At 41.9% G+C, this 21,278-nt stretch overlaps 2 protein-coding genes across 2 annotated transcripts; both read right to left on the reverse strand.

Annotated features, from left to right (window-relative positions):
* Positions 1 to 1,524: 1,524 nt before the first annotated feature.
* Positions 1,525 to 6,953, reverse strand: cd74a (CD74 molecule, major histocompatibility complex, class II invariant chain a). The gene is made up of 9 exons (XM_079228242.1): positions 6,764 to 6,953; positions 5,560 to 5,729; positions 4,713 to 4,798; positions 4,504 to 4,557; positions 4,346 to 4,432; positions 4,178 to 4,256; positions 3,071 to 3,271; positions 2,927 to 2,983; positions 1,525 to 2,310 (listed from the first exon to the last, which is right to left on the reverse strand). Exons 1-9 carry the CDS (start codon positions 6,850 to 6,852, stop codon positions 2,306 to 2,308), a joined length of 828 nt encoding a protein of 275 aa, XP_079084368.1. The 5' UTR covers positions 6,853 to 6,953; the 3' UTR covers positions 1,525 to 2,305.
* A 2,771-nt stretch (positions 6,954 to 9,724) lies between these two features.
* On the reverse strand, positions 9,725 to 20,696 carry LOC306746240 (bifunctional heparan sulfate N-deacetylase/N-sulfotransferase 1-like; the record flags this gene model as incomplete). The annotated part of the gene is made up of 14 exons (XM_079229119.1): positions 20,130 to 20,696; positions 17,817 to 18,299; positions 17,005 to 17,092; positions 16,476 to 16,630; positions 15,538 to 15,723; positions 14,356 to 14,484; positions 13,167 to 13,349; positions 12,665 to 12,761; positions 12,310 to 12,433; positions 11,316 to 11,490; positions 11,055 to 11,225; positions 10,516 to 10,625; positions 9,963 to 10,065; positions 9,725 to 9,844 (listed from the first exon to the last, which is right to left on the reverse strand). The coding sequence occupies exons 1-14, from the start codon at positions 20,673 to 20,675 to the stop codon at positions 9,725 to 9,727; spliced, it is 2,670 nt and encodes an 889-aa protein (XP_079085245.1). The 5' UTR covers positions 20,676 to 20,696.
* Positions 20,697 to 21,278: the final 582 nt, after the last annotated feature.

Genomic DNA, 21,278 nt, shown 5'->3' on the forward strand with positions numbered 1-21,278 from the left:
CTATAGCACGTTAATTATCAGTAAGGAGAAAGGTGGTATGTCCCTTCCTAACCTTAAAGACTATTTCTATTCTGTCCAACTAAAAACAATAGTTCTTTGGTGTGATAATGACTACGAGGCGAAGTGGAAGGAGCTGGAATATGAATGCAAAGGTATCCCAGTACAAGCAATGATCGCAGACCGCAAACTTATGCTAACGTATTGTGACCAACTGAACCCCATTGTCTCATTTACCCTCCATACCTGGTTTGAAGTTATAAAGCAATTCAAATTGTGGAACCATTTAAGGAAACTCAGATGGCTTGAATATGATACAGAATTTAGAGAAGAAATTCGGAAACATGAAGTAACTACAGAACATAATGAAATAATACAATTAGCAGTACAGGCATACACGAGTAGCTCTAAATCAGTAATTTCAAAAGTTTACCAGGGAATTACAAAGAGCAGAGGAGCTACCACAACATATATCAAGGAGAGATGGGAGAAAGAACTAGAAAATGAAAAAAACAGTCAGCAATGGGAGAATATGTGTGAAACCGTATTCTCGACTTCCTGTTCTATGTATTGGCGTGAATTCAGCTGGAAGAACCTTGTTCATTTCTTTATTACCCCCAAAATGAAATGTTACTTAACTACAACAAACCATACATGCTGGAGAAATTGTGGGGAAGGAACAGTGAACCACCATCATATCTTCTGGAGCCCTAAAATACAAATATTCTGGGAGAGCACTTGGACAATGATGTAACATATTCTGGGGCAACAGATACAATTGACATGCTAATCACTTCATTTGGGTGATCTACCAGAATAAATAACAGGAAATGACAGGTACCTCCTAAAAATATTAACAGTAGCAGCAAAAAAAGCAATCACTCGCAACTGGTTACAAACCGACCCACCCTCAATAGAAAACTGGACTGAAATAATTAAAGAAATCCACGAGATGGAAAGAATGACCTTCCTTCTGAGACTGAGAAGGGACATATACAGTACATGGCCAGATGGACAAAATGGACCAAATATGTCAAAAGAAGGAAATGGGCAATGACTCGCCCTCCCTAACCTCACAGGTTTCTGGATTTTGTTGGCTCGAGAAGCTCAGTATCTCTTAAAAAGACAAGAACTATGTTTCATCATGATGCAACCCATATATATAAGTTAATGAAACCCTGTGAATATAACTCTTTGAATATACATTTGTGTAATATATCTGTATGTTGGATTGAATTTATAGTTTTCATGATTGACTGACGATGCTTTTGAAGTGTTTGATTGCTTTGTTTTCTTATTTTTACTCATTTACCTGCTTTATTTTTTTTCTTCTTTATGGCCCACTTGGCCAGATCCATAGTTAATTCCTTATATTCCTTCTTACTTTTGAAGGTTGTTTGTTTGTTAAACTGTAAAAATGCCTAAATAAAATATCAAGTATAAAAAATAAAAAATAAAGTGAAAAGTGGAAGAAGTAAGTGAACAGTGTGAGTGAATCTTATCAGGTAAAAGATAACAATGCAAATATTGTGGTCAGGACAACTTTATTGAAACTTCTCATGACACACATGCTTATAAGTCGCCATCGTATACGTTCACAATTTTGATAAAGGCTCACCCAAATTACAAAGAACATATTCTCACTAAACTCATAGCCATGCAGATAGTTTTGGTTATATTTATTTGGGCTTAATTAGTGGTGCTCACAGCATTGAAAAACATTTATGTTGAGAATTGGGGTCCCCATTACCATTAGATACAGACTTCACTGTGAACTGTTTTTATTGAAACTACTTTCTATCAAAGAAATGGTATGAATGAAAGGACTGTTTAGTATGGTTTGTAGATTATCAAAGTAGCAATGGAACAAAGATTCGGGCTGTTCAAATTTTTTTTACAATTTCAATGCTGTATGCTCCATAAACAAACTGTGATTTGACTCCATTGTTGTCAGGTGCAGGCAGACATCTTCCAAACTGAACTACCTCGATGTCTACATGGTAGAGGTCAGGGAGAAATATGTGATTATATGAATATCAAGATTAAAATGCCAAGGACAATTCCAAAATGTGTCTGTTATAAAAGACAAAAACATTAAACCTTAAAAGCAATACACTGTAACAGGCCTATATTGATTTGATTTCAAGCAGTTAGCAAAATAGTTCAAATTAAAAATGACATGCAAGTGCACTAACTGATTAGCTGATAATAACTGTAGGCAGGTCTGCATCCCGCTTAAACATACTTTTTCTTATGTCCTTGGAGCTTGATGAAAAGAAACTGCAAATCTTCTGCTTCATTTGTTTCACTAATCTGGGGAAAAAGAGAACAATATGTGATGAGGTGTAGTAACAAAAGCTTGTGAGTGAACATCTACACAGCTTTTTGCAATTGCTAAAATAATTTCTCTAACTGGTCCCCATTTGTCAATATATTAAACCCCAAAACATTAACCCAAAATATGTCATGCAAAACAAATACAATGTGTTTAATTGAAAAGTTTAACTGAAGATATGTCTGGTACTGTAAACCAAATACAGTATATTGCAGTTACAGTCCTCCAACTCTCTCCAAAATTGCCCCCCAGAGTCCTATTTAAAGAGTTCAAGCTCTGGTTCCTAAGTGATCTAATTGGTTTCAGGTGTATTCTGGGTGCAGGTAATTGATGATAAAGTGCGGTATTTCAATGGTTGTATTTTGCACACACAAACTTTTAGTTTGAAAATGATGTGCCTGATGTAGATAGCGGTCTGTAGTTATATCAAAAAAGTATAATTTGAAGACTTAGTGTAAAGCAGACAATTGGCTCGCATACCAGGTCAATAGAGTCATTGAGTTAGTGGTGTCAATAATTGTACCAGTTTTTACGTCTTTGCAATTGCAAATAACAACTGTAATCCACAAAAGAAAACTAATATGAGGCACTCACCATCAGCGCTGATGGTCTTCTGCATCAGCATGGGTGCACGCATCCTGTGCCTAGGAGCTGAGGCAAAGCAAACGGGGTAATTAAGTTCATCATTCACAACAGCCTCGGATGAAATCAAAAGTCTATTTCATCTGTGTTTTCTACCTCTATGACAGTCGGGGCGACCGCGCATGCTGGTGCCCTCGATGGGTGCGCCAGTCTGGTCCACACACCAGCAGTAGCCGGTGGGAGACCAGCACTGCATGGGCTTGTAGCGGCCCTGCTCGTCACACTGGGGCTTGTAGAAACCGACCTTGGTGACTCCATGGTCTGCCTCCGTCTGGCATTTGGTCTTGATCACAGCGGCTGAGTGATGGAATTAGTAGAGGACACTAAATAGTTGATACGACTAGACTGGCTGTTTCCAAAGGTAACAAAATACGGAAGTTTAATCCGGACAAACGTGTGTTAATAAAGCGAGTAGTAGTTGTGCTGGTACGAGGATCTTGCTTTTTTTGGACTCAGCCAGGCTAGCTGTTTCCAGTGTTTTATGCTAACTGGTTGCAACAGACGCACGCGAGAGTGGGATTGACCTTCTCATGTTACTCTCTTTCCGAGAGAAAATAAGCATTTTATCAAACTATTCCTTGAAGGCAAGGCTAAATCTTTGCTTCAAGTTTCACCATGAGCAGTGCAGGAAATAACATTATTATTATGACTTCCTATTGCACAATGTAACAACCTCTCCACCTAGAAAATCAGTGACAGTAGCAAAATGAATATCAGGCATGCAATTGTAACCTTTTTGCACCCAAATAATTAACATTACAGTACATTTGATCTTAAGCAAGCCACTGATATCATTATGTCGAAACTAGTCATTATGTATACTTGTGTCAATGAAATGTTCTGCGTGTTTGTTATTAATGTTTGTTTGAATGTTCTCATGGATGGCTGTTTGTGTTATTGATTATATTAACAGATTTTAAGATTTTAAACTATAACATAGAATTTGAATGATTACTTAAACTTCCAATGCCCATCAAGGGACTGGTGTTGGAAATTAGCTTCAGCTACATACACATGTAGAGTACATCGGCAACGTTTTTTCTGTACTTGTCCCTTACACAAACATACATTAATATTGCCACACTGATAGATTACAGCCACAGGCCTTGAATGGGGAAAACCCCATCATCCACTGTCACAGCATGTGTCTGGATAGGAACATCAACTAAACAATCAAACGTAAAGAGAGAAAGTTGCAGTAACCTGACTCAGGTGTTGGGGTTGCAGGTTTCTGCTGGGCCATCTGAAAGATCAGCCAGTAACGCATCCAGGACTCAAAGCTCTGCAGAGTGCAACATGTATAAATTCATGCACATCAATGTATTCAGGGCAATCTTTGTCTTAGTGTAAGTGTGTGTGTGATGTTGTTACCTTCCACTCGGTCTCATTCACGTGCTGCTTCAGGCTCTTCAGGTTGGCCAGGAAGGTCTCGTTGAACTGCGGCAGCTGGGAGTCTTGCTGAGAACACCACCAGAGCTCAGTGACAACATTAGCAACGCGAGGACACACGGGACACTAGTGCAACATACCTGCATGAGATCCTTCAGCTGGGTCTCCACGCTGACGATGGTGTCCTGCAGTTTCTGATGGGAGGGAAGAAAGGAGTCAAATAATGTTTGAATTCATGTTGAAACATGTTCATTCATTACACATAATCCAGTTCAATATATTTAACAAGTTGGTTGCCACCTAGATAGTTACATTTATTTTATTTTATAGGAAGCCGGTGTAAGCCTACAGTCAGAGGTGTCTTGGCGTCCTCATCCAATGTGAAGTCCATCAGCAGAGGACTCTGCATGGGCATCTGCATCCTCCTTATTGGAGCTGTAAACAAACAAACACATTAATTAATTAGCAAACAAAAACCCCTCAAAAATATGTCATTGCAAAAAAAAAAAATTGAGATAGATACTCTTTGTTTGTTTTTACTGAAAGCTAATTAACTGATTTGTTGTTTGTGTTATTAACCACACACACAAATACCTAATCTAAAATTACAATACACAAGATTAAAGCGCCACAGAATAAATAAATACCCTGAACTAAAACATATAAGCAGAAAATGAAAACTGAATAAAATGAAGGCAACACATAATCGATCCTCTAAAGGATGCGCTTCATCACAGAAACAGCGGATGTCTGAATGCTAGATAAGTATGGTAACTCCACATGATGCTGCTCAAAATTATAAGATATAGCACGCAAGTATGAATTAGAAGCAAATGTTAATATCTCTGTCCAGGTTTCGGATTTCGTATCAAGTTCCTTAAAGCAAACTCTCACTTTTTCTTCTTCCTCCTCCTCCTCCTCCTTGTCCTCCTCCTCTCTCTCCCTTCTCCCTCTCATCCTTCTCCCTCTTCCTCCTCCTGCTCATCCCTTCTTCCTCCTCCTCCTCCTCCTCCTCCTCCTCCCTCCTCCTCCTCCTCCTCCTTCCTCCTTCCTCCTTCCTCCTCCTCGTCCCTCCTCCTCCTCCTTCCTCCTCCTCGTCCCTCCTTCCGCCTCCTTCCTCCTCCTCGTCCCTCCTTCCGCCTCCTGTCTGACAAAGACTATTTACTCATTAGTGGGACTTTCATGCTTCCTTTTACCTTGGGAATTGCGGGTCAGCTGTTTGCCCAATCTTTCTGTGTGACTCTGCAGTGAGTGGATCTCCTGCTTCTGGTCAAACACCATGTAGGCAGTGAAGACCTGGCTGGCCAGGAGCAGACATGCAATGGTTGTCAGGCCTGCCACCTTAAAGGCTCGGCGGTTGGAGCCCCTGAGAGAGACAAATAGAAAACTATATGAGGATAAAACGGCAGGGGAGAGGAGAGAACATCAAACATAGCCAAATCCAAATTCAAATATTTGCACAAAAAAAGATTCCAAAATATATACGCTGATCTTAATCAGACAACACAATGGGAGCGTCACTTGTTAATAGGCAGACACAGTATTGGTGTTATAAGGAAGTACATATACAACTACGAGTTAACACCTATTAAAAATAATAAAGTGGTGTAAAATATATTTGTTCTCATAAAAAGGTCAACTGTATATTTTTGTAAAGTAGTTGCTACAGTAAATAAAGAAAGAAAGTGAAACTACAACCCATAAACTCATTGTACAGTAGCATATGACTATCTAACCGGACATTGTTATTAGAAAGTTGGTCTGTTAGTTCTAATTTATCTTAGAATATTATTAAAACTGAATACATAACAAGTTATGTAAGGGAAATGATACGCCTCATTTATCCCTCACAAACAACAAACATTTGTCAAACGTTATAAACACTATTATTTTGTTACACTCGTACATCAGATTTATTTTTAAGTTGAAATGTATAACGTAGGCCAATGTTTTTTCGCTGCTGTTAATTATAAACCAATAGGAAGACGGCATCACCAGTTACCAGGCAGACGGCTTCTGTGAAGTGGCCGCTGTCCGATTTAAAGTTAGACTGACGATGCTTTCAAATACGTTTAGTGTATGACAAAAGCTTGCTGGAAAGAAATAACTAAATCCACTTATTGTTTCATCAACAAATCTGATGAACAGAAAATCTACGGTTCAATATTCCATTTCGGGAAACAAAAACCGAATATCTAATACAGAAACAAGTAAGCTAATTAATACGTACTTACTGTAAACTACATTAGCTAGGCTTCGATCTTAAAGTGTAATACTTTATATTTGGTTAATATTTTAATTCAGCTACACAAAAAGTAATAAGTACTTTAGTAGCAAAGGTGTGAAGTGTCTGCTGCTACTAAGGAACAGCTGTTGATACGAGTTCATCCAACCACTCACCCCGCGGGTCCTCCAGGGGCCACAAGGACCTCTTCACTGCCCGCCATACTCCCTCTGGCCAGGGGAGCGTCTTCTGCGGAGTCGGCCATCTGTTTTGGGAGTTCGTCTCAACGTCTTCACTTTAAAGCAAGAAACTGGTGAAAGTCCGACGAGTCTAGAGGATAAATGGTGTAAGAAATGAGGAAGGAGCACAGGCGTGTTCTTCGGAAAGGTGCATGGATGTGGAAAGTCCCTCCGTCTTAAATGCGCTGCTGGGTGACTCGGTGCAGCGGGGAGCGCGTGCGAGCTGTGATTGGTCAATTTATATCTGCCATCACTTGTTGATAGAGGCAGACAACAGTGAAGAAGTACATTTCACTCAACTTATCCTTCTGGATATTATCTATAGTTTGCACTAATTCTGTATATAAACAAAATAATGTAATAGTGCTTTATATTATTACTTAGATATATTTTACTCCTGAATAGGCTACTTATAATACACTTTATCAGTCTAGAACTTTTCCTTTTAGCAAGGTTACAAAGTGCTATACAGGAAAATGAAATAAGTAAACAATGAAGGCAAAAATCCAAGAAAAGTATAACTACTACCTTAAATACCAACAATAATAGAGCACCAATATATTTAATAGAACTTAATATGCACTTGCATCAGTAGTGACCATGCAAACAGGCATTTCAGTTACAGGTACAGTCTGTGTTTTCCCAAACTAGGAATAAAAATAAAAATAACATGAGCCACATGTTAATCTACCCAGGATCATTGTAAACATCAGAAGGACAATACAAAAGTGTATTTTGCTGTTGAACTGGCATATTCCTGTAATTTTGAGAGATTCAGGTTATTTTTTCCATCTCGAAAGCACTGCAACATGAAGTGAAACCAAAAGACAAACCAACCTTGTTGTTCTAGAAATCTCTGCTCAATAGAAGAAACCATCATCCTGCTTGCACTGAATTTAGAGCTCAATTAAATAAAAGTGTGTCGACAATAAAGAGGTAGGAATTCAACTGAGAAATAAGGGGACAACAGATCAAACTATTGAAAAATACAGTGGTGTTTTATTTGCAAATTAAAAAGCACCGACAATATTAGTTACAATGTAAAAATTATTGACAACAATTACAAATCTTTATCATACAGTCCAGGAGATTAGTACCATCATTGCTGTTATGTGTTATCACTTAATACTTTAAATGGAGAGACTCAGTACCTGTGTACAATAGTTGGCAGTGAGAGGAACGAGAGGAAACAATCTCAGCGACACACCTCTGCACGATGAAGTAATCCAAACTCCCCTCAGCACAGCACTGACATTTCACACTATGGGAATGGGCTGATGACGAGTGTAAACCCAAACACATTCAATAATTTAGGTCTACCGAGGGTTGCGTATTATGTACATTACAAAGTCGGGAAATGAAAGGACCAACATGTGCATTGATATTACATCAGAACATTGTACAAAACTATTGCAATAAGAGCAGCTTTTTCTTATCTATGCTTGACATCTAGTTGCAATGGTAACACCTTAACCGACAACCAAATGTCTGTATGGTCTCAATGGGCATACTGTTGTTCTGCCCGGCAACTTTTTACGTTTTTCCCAGAGACAGTTTCTCCCCCCCCCAAACTTAAAATGATCTAATGAATGAAATAAAATAAAATATACAGTTATAACACCAAAAAAAAAATCCAATGCTAAAAACAGATTTGAAATGCCCAATCTTGTTCTGTACACCATCTGAATCTCTCGGACCACAATGTGTAATTAAACATACAGTAGCTAGCTTATGATCTTCTTCACAGACTGTAGTAGGATCCATTTTGTTAGTGTGCTTTCCAGTAACCTGTATGTTCAGAAGCAATGTTTACTTGAGTGCCTTAAATATTGTGCTTTCAACATATATATCCTACTGCTCCTGCTTGAGACAATTTATTGGTCTAAACTGACTCCACAGGCGGCTGAGCCAAACAGTTTAACAAACCTTCCGTACATCCGGCCTGTATGAGAAAACTGAGCTAAAATGTTTAGTTTTGGTACATTCTACAATAATGCATTGCCTTCCGCATTATAGACAGGTTAAAACAAAAATTTGAGGAAAGTAAAGAAAACGTATAACTTTATAAAAAAAAAAAAAAAGGAACCCCTTAAAAGTCCACGTGGTAATATGTCAATGAAGATTCTGTCCTGGCACTTGTAAATGCGATAACTAGATACTACCAAGGCCTATCGAATAAGGCTACAACATGCAGCCTGAGTCAAGACTCCAGATGTCTCATTCTCCTCTCATACAAACACTTATTAACACTTACTTATGTCAAAGGCCTTTGCCACCATTGTCTCTGTCGATCAGGCTGTCATCCATTTAAGTCAACGTTAAGTTGCCTGTTTCCATGTGCTCCAAACACAACAACTCTTCGCTAGAGACACAGGTGAGGTTGTGTTCATCTCTTCCACCTGTTTTCCAGAGCCGAAAGACTGCTCAAGCTTTCAGAGTGTTTTTTTTTTTCCTTCCTTAGATTTTCAAGATGAAGTCCATGCGAAGAAGAGATGTTTGATTAAGGAGAGCAGGGATGTGATTATCAAACACTGAGGTCCCTCCCATGCACCACTGAGCCTTTCCTTCTTCTGCAGGACACAGCAGAGGCCATCACGAGGACAACCATGGTCCGGGTTTGTCCTGCAGGGGAGTAACAGCATCTGGAAGCTCAGGGAGGGAGGAGAGCGCTAACAGCTGCTCAAAGCAACTACGCTCTCGTCTTGATCATCATCCACTGCTGTCCTGTTCATTTGGGAAGATCCTAGTTAAGTTTTGAGTTCTGGTTGGGCATCCCATCCTCAATTTTCAATATATAATCAGTCCCTTTCAAGACTATTTGGAATCTTCAACATTTCAGGCCACCCAAGCAGGGTGGAGTTCAGTGTGTGGAGCCGTGGTCTCCCCCCTGTGGTGCCGCTACCTGGTGTGGACGAGCTCTTCTCTGAGCCAGCCGGGCAGTGGCTGACCCATCCTGTAGAGCAGCTTGGACAGCTCAATGTTGTGATCCCTATAGTACTCCCTGAGGACGCCCTGGGACTGAAGGAGACAAGGAGATAAGATGAAATCACCTCTAAAAACTATTAGCAAAAAAAGAAGGAAAAAAGGTTAAATATTAACAGCTGGTAAATTATTTCTTAGAGCAAAAGTTTCATACCTCAGGATCCATGTCAGGGTACCTACGCCCTTTACTCTTCCCCAAACACTTGGTCTTCCCTCCCTCCAGCAGCTGACACCAGAAGCCTTTCTTAGGGTCGAACCTGTACATAATACATGCATAAAAAAAAATTGTGAACAACAGAGTACATCATTTGGAGTTCAAATCTAATGTTACCAATAACAGCCTCCTTATAGTTGCATATAAAAAAAACAAACACACAATTTGAAGTAACTTTTGGCAATTTTACGAGACAGCACCAGTAGAAGGATGACAGGAAACAGGGATGATGCGGTTCACGTTTGGCACCTTTACCCAAAGTCTAAAAAATGCTCGATAGCCAGACCTGATTTCGGCCAGATGAATAAAGTTAAGTCTTACATATCTGCTTTGTTTTAGTTGCACTTGAAACACATGTGTTGAAAAGTGACAAACAACTAAATGCTGTGTCTGAGCCTAAAGCTATTAATCAATCTGTAAATGAATTTGTAAATGTGAAGAAAGAAAGAAGAAATTACTCTGCAAGTGATTTAAAGTGAAAGACGATACTCACGCTAGGATCTTGTGGTAGTTGATGACATTGACCAGGGCCAGATACTTCTGGATTTTATCCATGATTGAAGCAGGCTCAGTCTTCAGCATCTGTCCATCCAAGACTAACAACTGGGTGAGACACACAAACCGCAACTAAAGTCAGAACAGGAGCTGGAAGGTCTTGTATGTTAACAGCTGTGAAACATCATCAATACTGCAATACTTTTATGAATTAAAAAAATGTTCCTGGTTCAAAAATACAGATGTTCTTTCTTTTGCCACATTGGCTACCTAAAAACCTAAAGACTGCATTTAATGATCGGATAATAGATAGTCTACTGCAACTTTTTTTTGTAACAGGAATGAGCACAGGTCATTGTATTATAGATTTGGTCATTCTGGGGCAACAAGCGCTTACATTTCTGAGACTGTCCCTGAAGGGCAGCTCTGCCTCCTTTCCCTCAAAACGTTCAGGAAAAAAATAATACCTACCAGCCACCCACAAAGCTTGTAACCACATGCTGCCCACTACTATGTGTAAGAATACACCCACGGTACCTGGCTGGAGTGGTAGAAGTTGAGCCAGCGCTCCAGGTGGATGGCGTACCAGCCTGGCACCAGGCAGCGGTTCTGCAGGACCCGTAGTCTGACCGGAGCGTCGTGGCTTGCAGTGATGACGTCACGGAAGGAGTACTTCAACGCCACCGGGTCATCGTGGGCTCTTTGGTGCTGTGGGCAGACAGAGGAGTGAGTAAAATAAATCTAGTTATATTACGGTGTTTTTCTTGCGTTATTGGTTTCGGGTTGCCTGTGACGGACCTGGTACCAAGAGTAAGCTCTGTCGGCTGGGTTGATGAGGATGGTGATGATCTTGGCTTTGGGCAGGAGCGCTGCAGCCCTCTGAGCAGCCACCTCAGAGTCAAAGTAGTTGGCACTCTTCTCAAAGTAGTAGTCTGAACTAGTGTTGGAGGGCAGGGGGAAGTACTCCATATACCTAACGCACAGCAAACACAACACACAAAGCGTCACAAGCAGCTGTAGTTGATCTGGTCCAATTTGCTCACCGTAGATCAGAATCATTTCTCTGTACGCTACGTGGGTGATCGGCCATGTGCATCAACTTGTCACCTCGTATACAGGAAAAAAAACATTAAGCAGCACTTACTTAATATTTGGGCCGCCCGTTCATATAAATATCAAGCCTGCCAAGTTAATTTTGTGTTGGACTCTTTTTGCTGTGCTGCAAGAAGCTTCTTGTTGATGCAGGTTTCACAATTAAACCTACAGGAAACTCAAAACAGTGAAGGTCCAACTAAATAGGTGTTGATTGTGCAGCTGGCTGTGCTCTTAGGAATTTTACTAATGAGTATATTTGTTGTTGAGTGGGGTCTTGGCATAATTTGCATTTTGATTCTTGATTTCATTTGCATTAACTAGAAACACCCCTACCACCTTGGGGTTTTAAATTGAATGATAAAGTCAGAATTAAATCTAATGCTTTTTTAACTGTTCTTTCATGTTTTTGTCATTTGAAATTTTCTGCACAACAATTTCACCTTCAGCCCTCCAGAGATGTAATATTAACAAGTGTCCTGTATATTTTAAAGTTTAGTATTGCATCTGTACTTTGCCACAGAGTTTTACTCCCTCAAGCCACAACAAGTCTGTGCTCACAAACTGAACATCAAAATTGAAAAACAAGTAAACAAAAAGAAATAATGCACATAAAATCGTGAAGCTAGTTTAATGCAGTTGGTAGCTGGTGACTGCTGCCATGCGCGGCTACGTTACACAAGTCTGTGAGCTTTCTTACCAGTCAATGCCTCTGTGGTAGTTGTGCCCATTGAAGAACTGGATCTCCTCAAAGGTCTCCTTGCTCGGGTAGTTACTGGTCAGATCAGGGTGCATGCCAAGAAACAGGTAGAGCGCTGTTGTTCCTGAGAGGAGAAAGAAAGTACAAGTGATGAAGACAAGACAAAGAGGGGAAGAAAAGAGAAAAAGGGTTTAAGGGAGTGTACATCTCATTATAAGATAAACACGCAATGTAAACAGAAGCATTCAAACCACTCTGAATATGGCCCGACTTCCGCTTCAAACTGAATGATGAACTTCTGATTAAATCATTTCCAGATTCCTCCTCTAGGTGGTGCTGAAGCACCGTTTCTCACCAGTCTTCTGGGGCCCGATGACGAGCAGTTTGGGGAAGCGGTCACATGTTTTCTCTTTAGACCAGATGTCCTTGTGCCTTTTGTCCTCACAAGGATCCTGTAGCCACAAAGAGATAAACAATCGTTCTGTTTTATATCTGGTTTCTACAGAGTTCCCACAAATGCATCAATTTAACAATACAAGAGAAAGGAGGTTAATCTTTGTTCGTCAGGGACTACAGTAAACGAATGAGCTGCATTTAATAAAATATACGATGAGTAATGACATTGCTCTCCGTCCATCCATTACAACTTATTACTCATTACCAAAGTAATTATTGCAAAGGATTCAAGCTATTACCATTTAATGTCATAGTTTAAGGGATGCAATGTGTTTTATACGGTACCCTTGTCTGCTGTATTGTGGCATTATTGCAGCATTCAACTGAAAGCTGTCAAAAAATGACTACCGGATGCAAATTTAATATGCAATAAATATATAAATAAAAGATATCACCATCACCTGCCAGAGTGGATCTCGCTCAGAGGGGAAGAGGCTGAAGTACTTCTGAGCCAGCTGAACAGGTGGCAGGGTCTGCATCTTCAGGTTGGTCCACGTCTGGAGGAACGTCACCAGGCTTTTAAAGGTGTACAGGCCGAGGCGATCGTTTCCATAGTTGGACAGATGTGTCATGAAGATACTGATCTGTGGTGGGAAGGACAGGCAGAGAAAGACTTAGTGGATGAAGGCAAACTCAATATGCTATTTATACACATCGGAGATGGGTGCTATGAATTGTGTCAATGGCACATTGTCAGAAAAAGCAATTGAAGATGTCACATTGAGATCTAGGCAATCATATTTCATATTTGTTTGTTATGTTATGACAAACTTAACAATGAACGGATTCATCAAGGAAATACTGAGCAGATTAAATCGATGATGACAGCAATACATTGTTGTTACTTGCCTACTTAAATGTGACTGATTTATCTAATTGTCTAATTGCACACCTGCTAAAAGGTTAAGATAACACTGTTTTAAGTCTGTCTGAAAACAATAGTCTGGTGCTCATATGAATATTGCATCAAGAGAACATTGCATCCCTTTTTGTGGATGTTGTCCCCCATCACCGATAATGAAATTGCTTTAGAAACGGATCCTGAAGGGCCAGTATGAACAGGAGGAAGTCTGCAGCAAGCAATGTTTATATCCGACTATTGTTTTAAGAAAATCCAGAGCCTATCATTTAACTGAGGCAGTGTCACTGACGGGACACTAAAAATACTAGAGTAATTGCTTCCCTTTCACGCTTATACAAATGCACTTCAAAATAAAGTGGTGGAGAAATTGATGGCAGGAAAAGACCAAACAATAATGAAATTGTTTAAACAAAGGGTTCTTAGTCCATAGTTTAGTTTTAAAAAGTAATTGAGATGAAAACAATTATCTGCAGACTATTCAGGGTGACATTTGTGGCAGATATTGTAATAAAAGAAACCTTTTTTTAATTATCTCAAAAGTGCAGCTTCAATAAAAGAAGCTTTCACAGTAGTGTAAAAAGAGAACGCACAATGTAGACATCACTGCGTGAGTCACTGCAGAGTCATTGTCCAGTCTCTCATTTAGATTTCAATTTACACCGCCAGTTAAATGGGTTTCCAAGTGTGCAAGACAAAAGCTGTGCCTCGTGGATGTGCATTTGACTCACAGGGTTCAGCAAAACAGTGAGGAAGAGTTCTCCCCCATTAATGAGCTTGTCTAGTTCATTCGGACTGCCCGGGTAGTCTTTATAGAAGATGGTGTGTGTGAAGAGACCACACGTCTGCCTGGGCAGCACCTGTGATATAAACACAAAGTCACCAAAAGGACAAAAAAAAAGAATTCACAAACACATTGATAAAGGAAATCAGAAAGAAATGCATTTACACAAATAAAACACAAACACCATCAGCCCTCCGCTGAGAGCAGAGCCGTCAGGACTCCAGGCGGTTACCCCACACATTGTTTGCTCTCAATAACATTCATATTATGCAGCTCATCTAGCCAAAGCAAACCCCTTATTCACTCCGAGTCTATATGGAAATACATGGAAATGCGTTTACAGTTTGGAGAGTCAGGGGAACTGAATATCAATCATCAGTAAGCAGTGGAGACTGTCCATTCAGACTGCGGCGCTATCTGAAGGACGGTTGTGGAGCTCTGAGACCACACAGCCTGACTGAATGCCAACGCTACAAAGGAACTGGATCGAGGCAGCACTGTTTCCTGTTTCCTATCAGCGCTGAAGGTCAACCTGGGAAAGACATAGATAAGATTTCTTCTTCGTTTCTTGATCCTCTTGAATGTTATCTATTCAACTTTAATTCTGCTCTCATGACTATATTATTCAGCATCGACTGGCGCTGTGAAGTTGAATGGAGTGAAGTTTTTTTGGGGGGGGTGTTGACATTTCCGTGATTGTTTGTGAGCAGACACTTGCTATGTTGTGGTGCTGAGGCCTGCTGGGCAGCACTACTCATCATCTGAAATTTAGTGGAAGAATACCACGGCCCAGCTCCACTAATGAGATGATTGCCTCAGTGACGTACCGTAAATGACAATAAGATTCTGCTCAGTATCTTTGGGGACAAGACTTAAGAAAAGCAGAGGCGAAGAGGAAAGGAGGATGATGGAAAAATGCAGGATGGAGAGTAGCCGCTGGCCATGAGAGAAGAATAAGTACAAAAGAAATGGAGGAGGTGGAGATGGCAAGAATTAATGAATGAAGAATAGCATATGTTGATGGAGAAAGAGAACCCTGAAAGGGATTATTAGCTGAAAAGACAATGGCCAGAGGTAACAAGATAATGAGGCATTGTGGGTGTTCCATGAGGATGAGAAGTGGTCTTACGCTGATGCCGCTGTGGATGAAGCCTCGGCGGAAGCGGGCAGGCTTCAGGTGCGGGTATTCCTCTGTGCTGGTCACCTTAATGCTCCACACCTTCTTCCAGGCGTCATACAGCTGCATGTGGACAGGGTAGACGCCAGAGTGGTGGGGCGCCACCGCATAACCCATGTTAGTGGGGATCCCATGCTCCTACAGGTTGAAGACATGAGAATGAAAAGGTCAACCCATCATGTTCCCAACATATGAAAGCTATAATACTATTCTTAAGATTTTCATGAAATCAAACCCCAAAATTATTTATGGTCAACAATATATTTTCATATTTTTAAATGCATTAGTTTTTATTGGTGGTGGAGTCCACTACTCCCACACTGGATTCAGACTGCCTACATTCACAGGAGGGATTCACAAGAAAACCACAATGTTCACACCGTTTACTGTTCGCTCTCTTACGGTCATTGCTAATGCTAATTCTGGCAAAACAAAAAAGCCAATGTCACTGTCTGTTTTTATTTTTACAAGGGAGAAATGGAACAAGAAGACGGCACAGCGAGCGGTTAGACTGCCCATCTCCAACCTAACAAAACCCCACTGTGACCTCCTGTTGTGTGCAGCACGGAATCTGACAGGAGTTGCAAATATTTTTGACCTGAACTATAAACAGCGTGACTTTGTTTGTCTGCACAGCAAACAGATACACCAGTTGCTCTTCCTGTATTCCTGACTAAGTGTTTACTGTAGCATTAAACGTACTGTTGCATCGGTAACCACAGGTATTGTTTAATCAACAAGGACTCAAATCTTACCGATTTTAGCTTGTAAAAAGTATTCCAGCTTGTCCAAGACCGGTATTTGAACAAGGAAGATGAGATATGGGAATTACAGCTCTGATCAGGCACTGGCCCAAAGCTGTGATCTGACCTTCGCCCCCTGTGACTCACCATGGCAAATTTCTTGTTGAGCAACATCTGCTCGGCCAGAACGGACTGATTGTGGAATAGATGGGGCTGCATGTGGCTCCACATGTGAGGGAACCACCAAAACTCCTTCACGTAGGAAAGCAGAAGGTCGTCCCCCAGGTCCTCCTCATCAGATCCTGGACATGACAGAGGAGTGTAAAGGAGGGAGGAGGTGGAGGGAGACGACGGAGGTTAACAGAGACACAAGGGGAGATGGGTGCGAAGGAAATGGAGGAGATAAAAAATGGACAATGACAAAGAAGAGGCAGAGGTGAAATGGGGTCACGGAGGAAATGAAAGGCAGAGAGGGAGATGTTCAAACATTAGAGAGAAGCATGTGGGAGATTTATAGCAGAAGAAATAAAGTCATGGCATGAAGAAGAAGTGGAGTAGAGAAATTAAAACATTGTGAATCAAAACATAGGGGTGTTATCTCTTTTGGTTTAGTACGTATTCTTATCTCCGCTTGAATTAACTGTAGTAACGGCTTTCTTCACGGGCTGCATCTTACCAGCGTGAAAGAATTTCCCTGAGAAACCCAGATTGAAGGTGAAGTTGGGCACATGGGTGCGCAGCTCCCTCTGCGTCTCCAGCAGGGCCTGCAGCGGTGGGAAGAAAGCAGAATGAGTCAATACATGTTTTGCTCATACTGGTGCACGAGCGCATTAATGAGGAAGTGTGAACACCCGTGTGCCCACATACATATTTCATTCCGCAAGTTTCTCTTGGTAAACATCTAACACCCGGTCGTCTCACTCCTCTCCTTCATTCTGTTTGATATTTTTCTCTCCTCTGATTCGGGTGTTTGTTTCATTTGATCTCCACGCTGGAGGAGACTCCCAGCACACACCCTCTCTCACGCTCACTGATTTCTCCGTCTTGTCAGGGTGCGATTTGTTCCTAAAAGCTCGCTGTTGCTCTGCCAGTGAGACGGCTTGATGCTTCCTCCATGTATATTTTTTATTACACCCTCGGCCTCCAGATGTGAGGGGGTCTGTTCTGCTCTGAGGGGACGCAAACAAGGAGCTTTTCAACATTCTTTGTACGTCTCTGGGCCCCTGAAATATTCATTGCTGTGGAGCTTCTGTGACAGTGTGAGCAGTGGGGCCTGTCAGCTTTGAGCGGCCTACTGGGACGAACGCATTCAAAGGGAGAAGAGGAGCGGGAGACGGGGTTCTCTGTATGACTGGCACAGGGTACCACATGCTACGTGTGAGGCAATTTTTATATTTGAGCAAAGAGCTGTTGAAAAATACATAAATGGGTTCAGTTTCTATTCTGATAAAGTTTTTATTTCACTCTGAAACTTATGCACAAACTCACCTTTACGTCAGGCACCTTCATGCGTGTGCCCTCTTTGCCCACAAAGATGTCGTCTATATCCACTAGGATGTAGCGCTCCAGGGACAACGACAGCCTCTTCCCTGTCAGAAAGGCCACGGCGTCCACAAACACCAGCTTGTGCAACCAGAAGGCCAAGTTGTTGCCGAACAGGACCCTCTGGATACCATCATGGAGCCCCAGGTCCTGCACCACCGACGGGAGCAGAGCAGCGTTCTGCCCCATCGACGCAACGCTCTCAGCTGACTGGGTCTTGGCCAGCAACACGGGCTCGTACGTCGAGTGGTTGGACTGGAAAACGGTCCAGTCATCCCCGGGGAGGGGACCTGGCAAGGGCTGCCCGGATCGAGTGATAAAGAGCAGGGGGGACTTGGGGTTGACAGTGCAGTCCTTCAGACCCAAGTTAGAGTGCAGAAAGAGAGGGAAGCCTTTCAGCTGTGCACTGAGCAGACTGTTTTCATTGGCCTGATCAACAGAGAGATGGAGACAAGAGAGAGAGAGAGATCACATGGATTTATCATACAGTGATGAAGATATAAATGTATTGGATATAATTCCCCAATTTCTCCAATCATGTGTGAAATGAAGAATGTCAGGCCAACTCAAACGTGAAGGCATGAGGCAGCTTCTACCTGCTATGCTGAATATGCTGTGCTCCGAGATTGCAGTCAAAATGAATGACCTCCTGCGGTGTCCTCTACGATTACAAGTCTAAGGGGTTCAGTGATTATTCATTGAAAAATGTCTCCTCTATAATGTGTCATTCTCCAAATCTCTCACATCGCCACTGCCACGGATAGAAAAGGCCTACTTTCTCCAGCACTTTTACTTAAGTCTTAAAACTTCACCACGACGCATGTGTGGTGGCTTTAAGATAAAGGATCATCACACACTGACACTGTGTGGCGATCACATCCATTAACTACAGCCACTGATATCTGAAAAATTCAATAACAATATATCAGATATTCTTTAATCCGGCCACACAAACCTGATCGCTGTATGTGTAAATATTATAATTGCAAAATCAACAATTTATGTTTATTTTAAGGTAACAAAATGAGTACATGAAGTATTGTTAATTGTTAATAATTAATATGGGAACATTTATTTGTTTGTTATGTTTTCATGGCGTGCGTGCGGTCGGTCAACTGAATGTAATCCCTATACAGTGACTCTCCAACTTTTACTAACAAACTGTAAAACACCAAGAACAGAAATCCACAGATGGAGAGGATATGATAACCGTGTTTTATAACTGAGGTCTCTGAGAAATAGAAGTAATTCATCAATTTATATTGTAGACTGTTCAAAATTATGTTTTTGAACAATTCTAATAAAATGAGGAAAGGTCATAAAGTACCAAGCTGATAAAACAATGTTTCCGTGTGGGTTTTTGTTGTTGTGCGGGCGGGTTCTCAGGATCCTCGTCAAGTAAACTACATTTTTGTTTTACATGGATCCTTTAAATTTGGTGTAAAAATAATTGTGACCAAGCTGTATACGAAAGGCAACATTTTACAGTTGAAAAACTATACTTGCACTGTCTCTTAATTAATTAACCTCAAAATTATCTTCTTTTGTATTGCATTGTCTTGTTACTCATCTCTCTAGTAAGTCGCGTCTCTTATCAACACGCATGTGGATGCATATTTGTAGTATGCTAAAATCGTGTATACAGACATCAGTTGGGCTCTACTGCAAACATCGGTTCAGATAGCCGGGCAGCAGCGTTGTGTGTCCAGTTCATTGGGATGCACACCCTTGCTCTGCCTCCTCCTCTCCCAATAGCTGGTAAATCCCACCAGGCTTTCATTTCTAACCTTCACCTATAACCCTAATATCACTGCACCAACGTCCATGCCTCCACATTTCTTTCTATATTCTTTTCGTGGCTCAGAGACGGTGATCAAAACCATAAGACCTGAAAACAGGCCTTTAGGCAAACAGGCTCAGCTAGGGATTACTGGGAGAGAGTGAGAGAGAGAGAAAGAGAAAAAGAGGAACAAAGAGGTTTAGAGCACTTTAGAGAAACTAAAACAAAAAAGGACAAGAAAAGAGAAACAAGAGACTGGACAAGAAGTGTGAAGGAGACCAGATAGCAGACTAAAGATGAACAAGAAATAGATGGAGCATCTAAGAGAAAAAGTGCAACAGGACAGTGATACTGAACCAGCCAGGTCTTTCCAACCCTGTGAATCCCATCTCCTTAGAGACGGAGGAGCCAGATGGACAGGGCAGAAGGTGTGAGTGAGAGGAGGGAGGGAGGGAGAGGGAGTGTGGTGTTGTCCTAACCTTGAAGAAGCCAATGATGCCCACTCCATATTCCACACAGTATTTGTCCAGCAGCTCTCGGTTCCAGGCGTCCAAGTTAACATACTTGAGAATGTTCTCATAAATCACCAGTGTGAAACGCCCTCTGTCTTTGTCTGTCAATGTGGGCATGTCCCCTTTACCGGGAGAGATCTCAGTCCGGTACTTGAACCGGCCCGACTCTAAGATGGCCACAATCTCCTGACCCAGTTGAGAATACTGGCTTTCCACAAACACCAGAACCACAGGATCTGTCCTGGCCCCTCCGGGATCCATCCCCGGGCCCCCTGAGACGCCCCGCAGCGGTAGCAGCCGGGACGGAGAAACCCTCGAGTCATCGGAGTCTGCGGACGCTCCCTCGGCCCCGGACACGCCCCCTCCCGATGGCTCCAGCTCCCGCTTGACGCCATAGAGGAAGTAGGCAGAGATGAAGACGCTGACGGTGCAGAAGAGGAAGAGGAGGAGGAGGGAGGTCTGCAGGGGGAGGAGACGGACCAGCCGACGGAGGCGTGTCACGCATCCCAGCATCGTCTCACGCCACACCGCTCCGCCCCACCAGCCCAGCAACACGGGGACCGTCTCTTTCGGCGTGGGTAGAAAACGGCGAGCAGGGACTATTCACAACAGAGTCAGTCTTGTTATCGAGCTAAACACAAACGGCGTTAAAGTAGCAGCTGCAGCAGCTACTGGAGAAAGAAATGAGACGGTCTCACGTTGGCTCTCCCTCATATTGCAGCACTGCTTATGTCACCATGGCAGAGAAATAGGGGGCCTTGGACCGCTGGTACACACTTATGCCTCAGAAGGAGGGCTGGCAGGCCGAGTCAGTGGTGGAGAAAGATGATGGAAGACTCCATCACCTGTCCATCATGTGAACCTGCCAACCATGTCCTTGTTAGATTCCGCCCCGCTCTCTTGATTGGAGAATGATCTCTTGAGAAAAGCAATGTCACGTAGGTCATCTCAGCAGCACCATTCCCGTCGGATCGAATTTCCTCTCCTAGAAAAACAGCAAGACAGAAGAAAATTAAAATCTGAACAACAGCACCTATAGAACAAACATATTGCTTTCTTTTGTTGTGTGGGTTCAGCTGTGTGTGGGAGAAGCGTGCATGCTGCCAGTGCCAACAC

Source organism: Taurulus bubalis, assembly GCF_910589615.1.
Source record: "Taurulus bubalis genome assembly, chromosome: 13".
Lineage (NCBI taxonomy): Eukaryota > Metazoa > Chordata > Actinopteri > Perciformes > Cottidae > Taurulus > Taurulus bubalis.

What these genes read in the sequence shown, in the direction of transcription:
- cd74a (XM_079228242.1), bottom strand. Translation starts at nt 6,852, where the DNA reads ATGGCCGACTCCGCAGAAGACGCTCCCCTGGCCAGAGGGAGTATGGCG. An exon ending in GCTGACCCGCAATTCCCAAG is followed by an intron (nt 4,799 to 5,559) that starts GTAAAAGGAAGC and finishes GTTTGTTTACAG; the next exon opens with CTCCAATAAGGAGGATGCAG. An exon ending in TGAATGAGACCGAGTGGAAG is followed by an intron (nt 4,257 to 4,345) that starts GTAACAACATCA and finishes TGCACTCTGCAG; the next exon opens with AGCTTTGAGTCCTGGATGCG.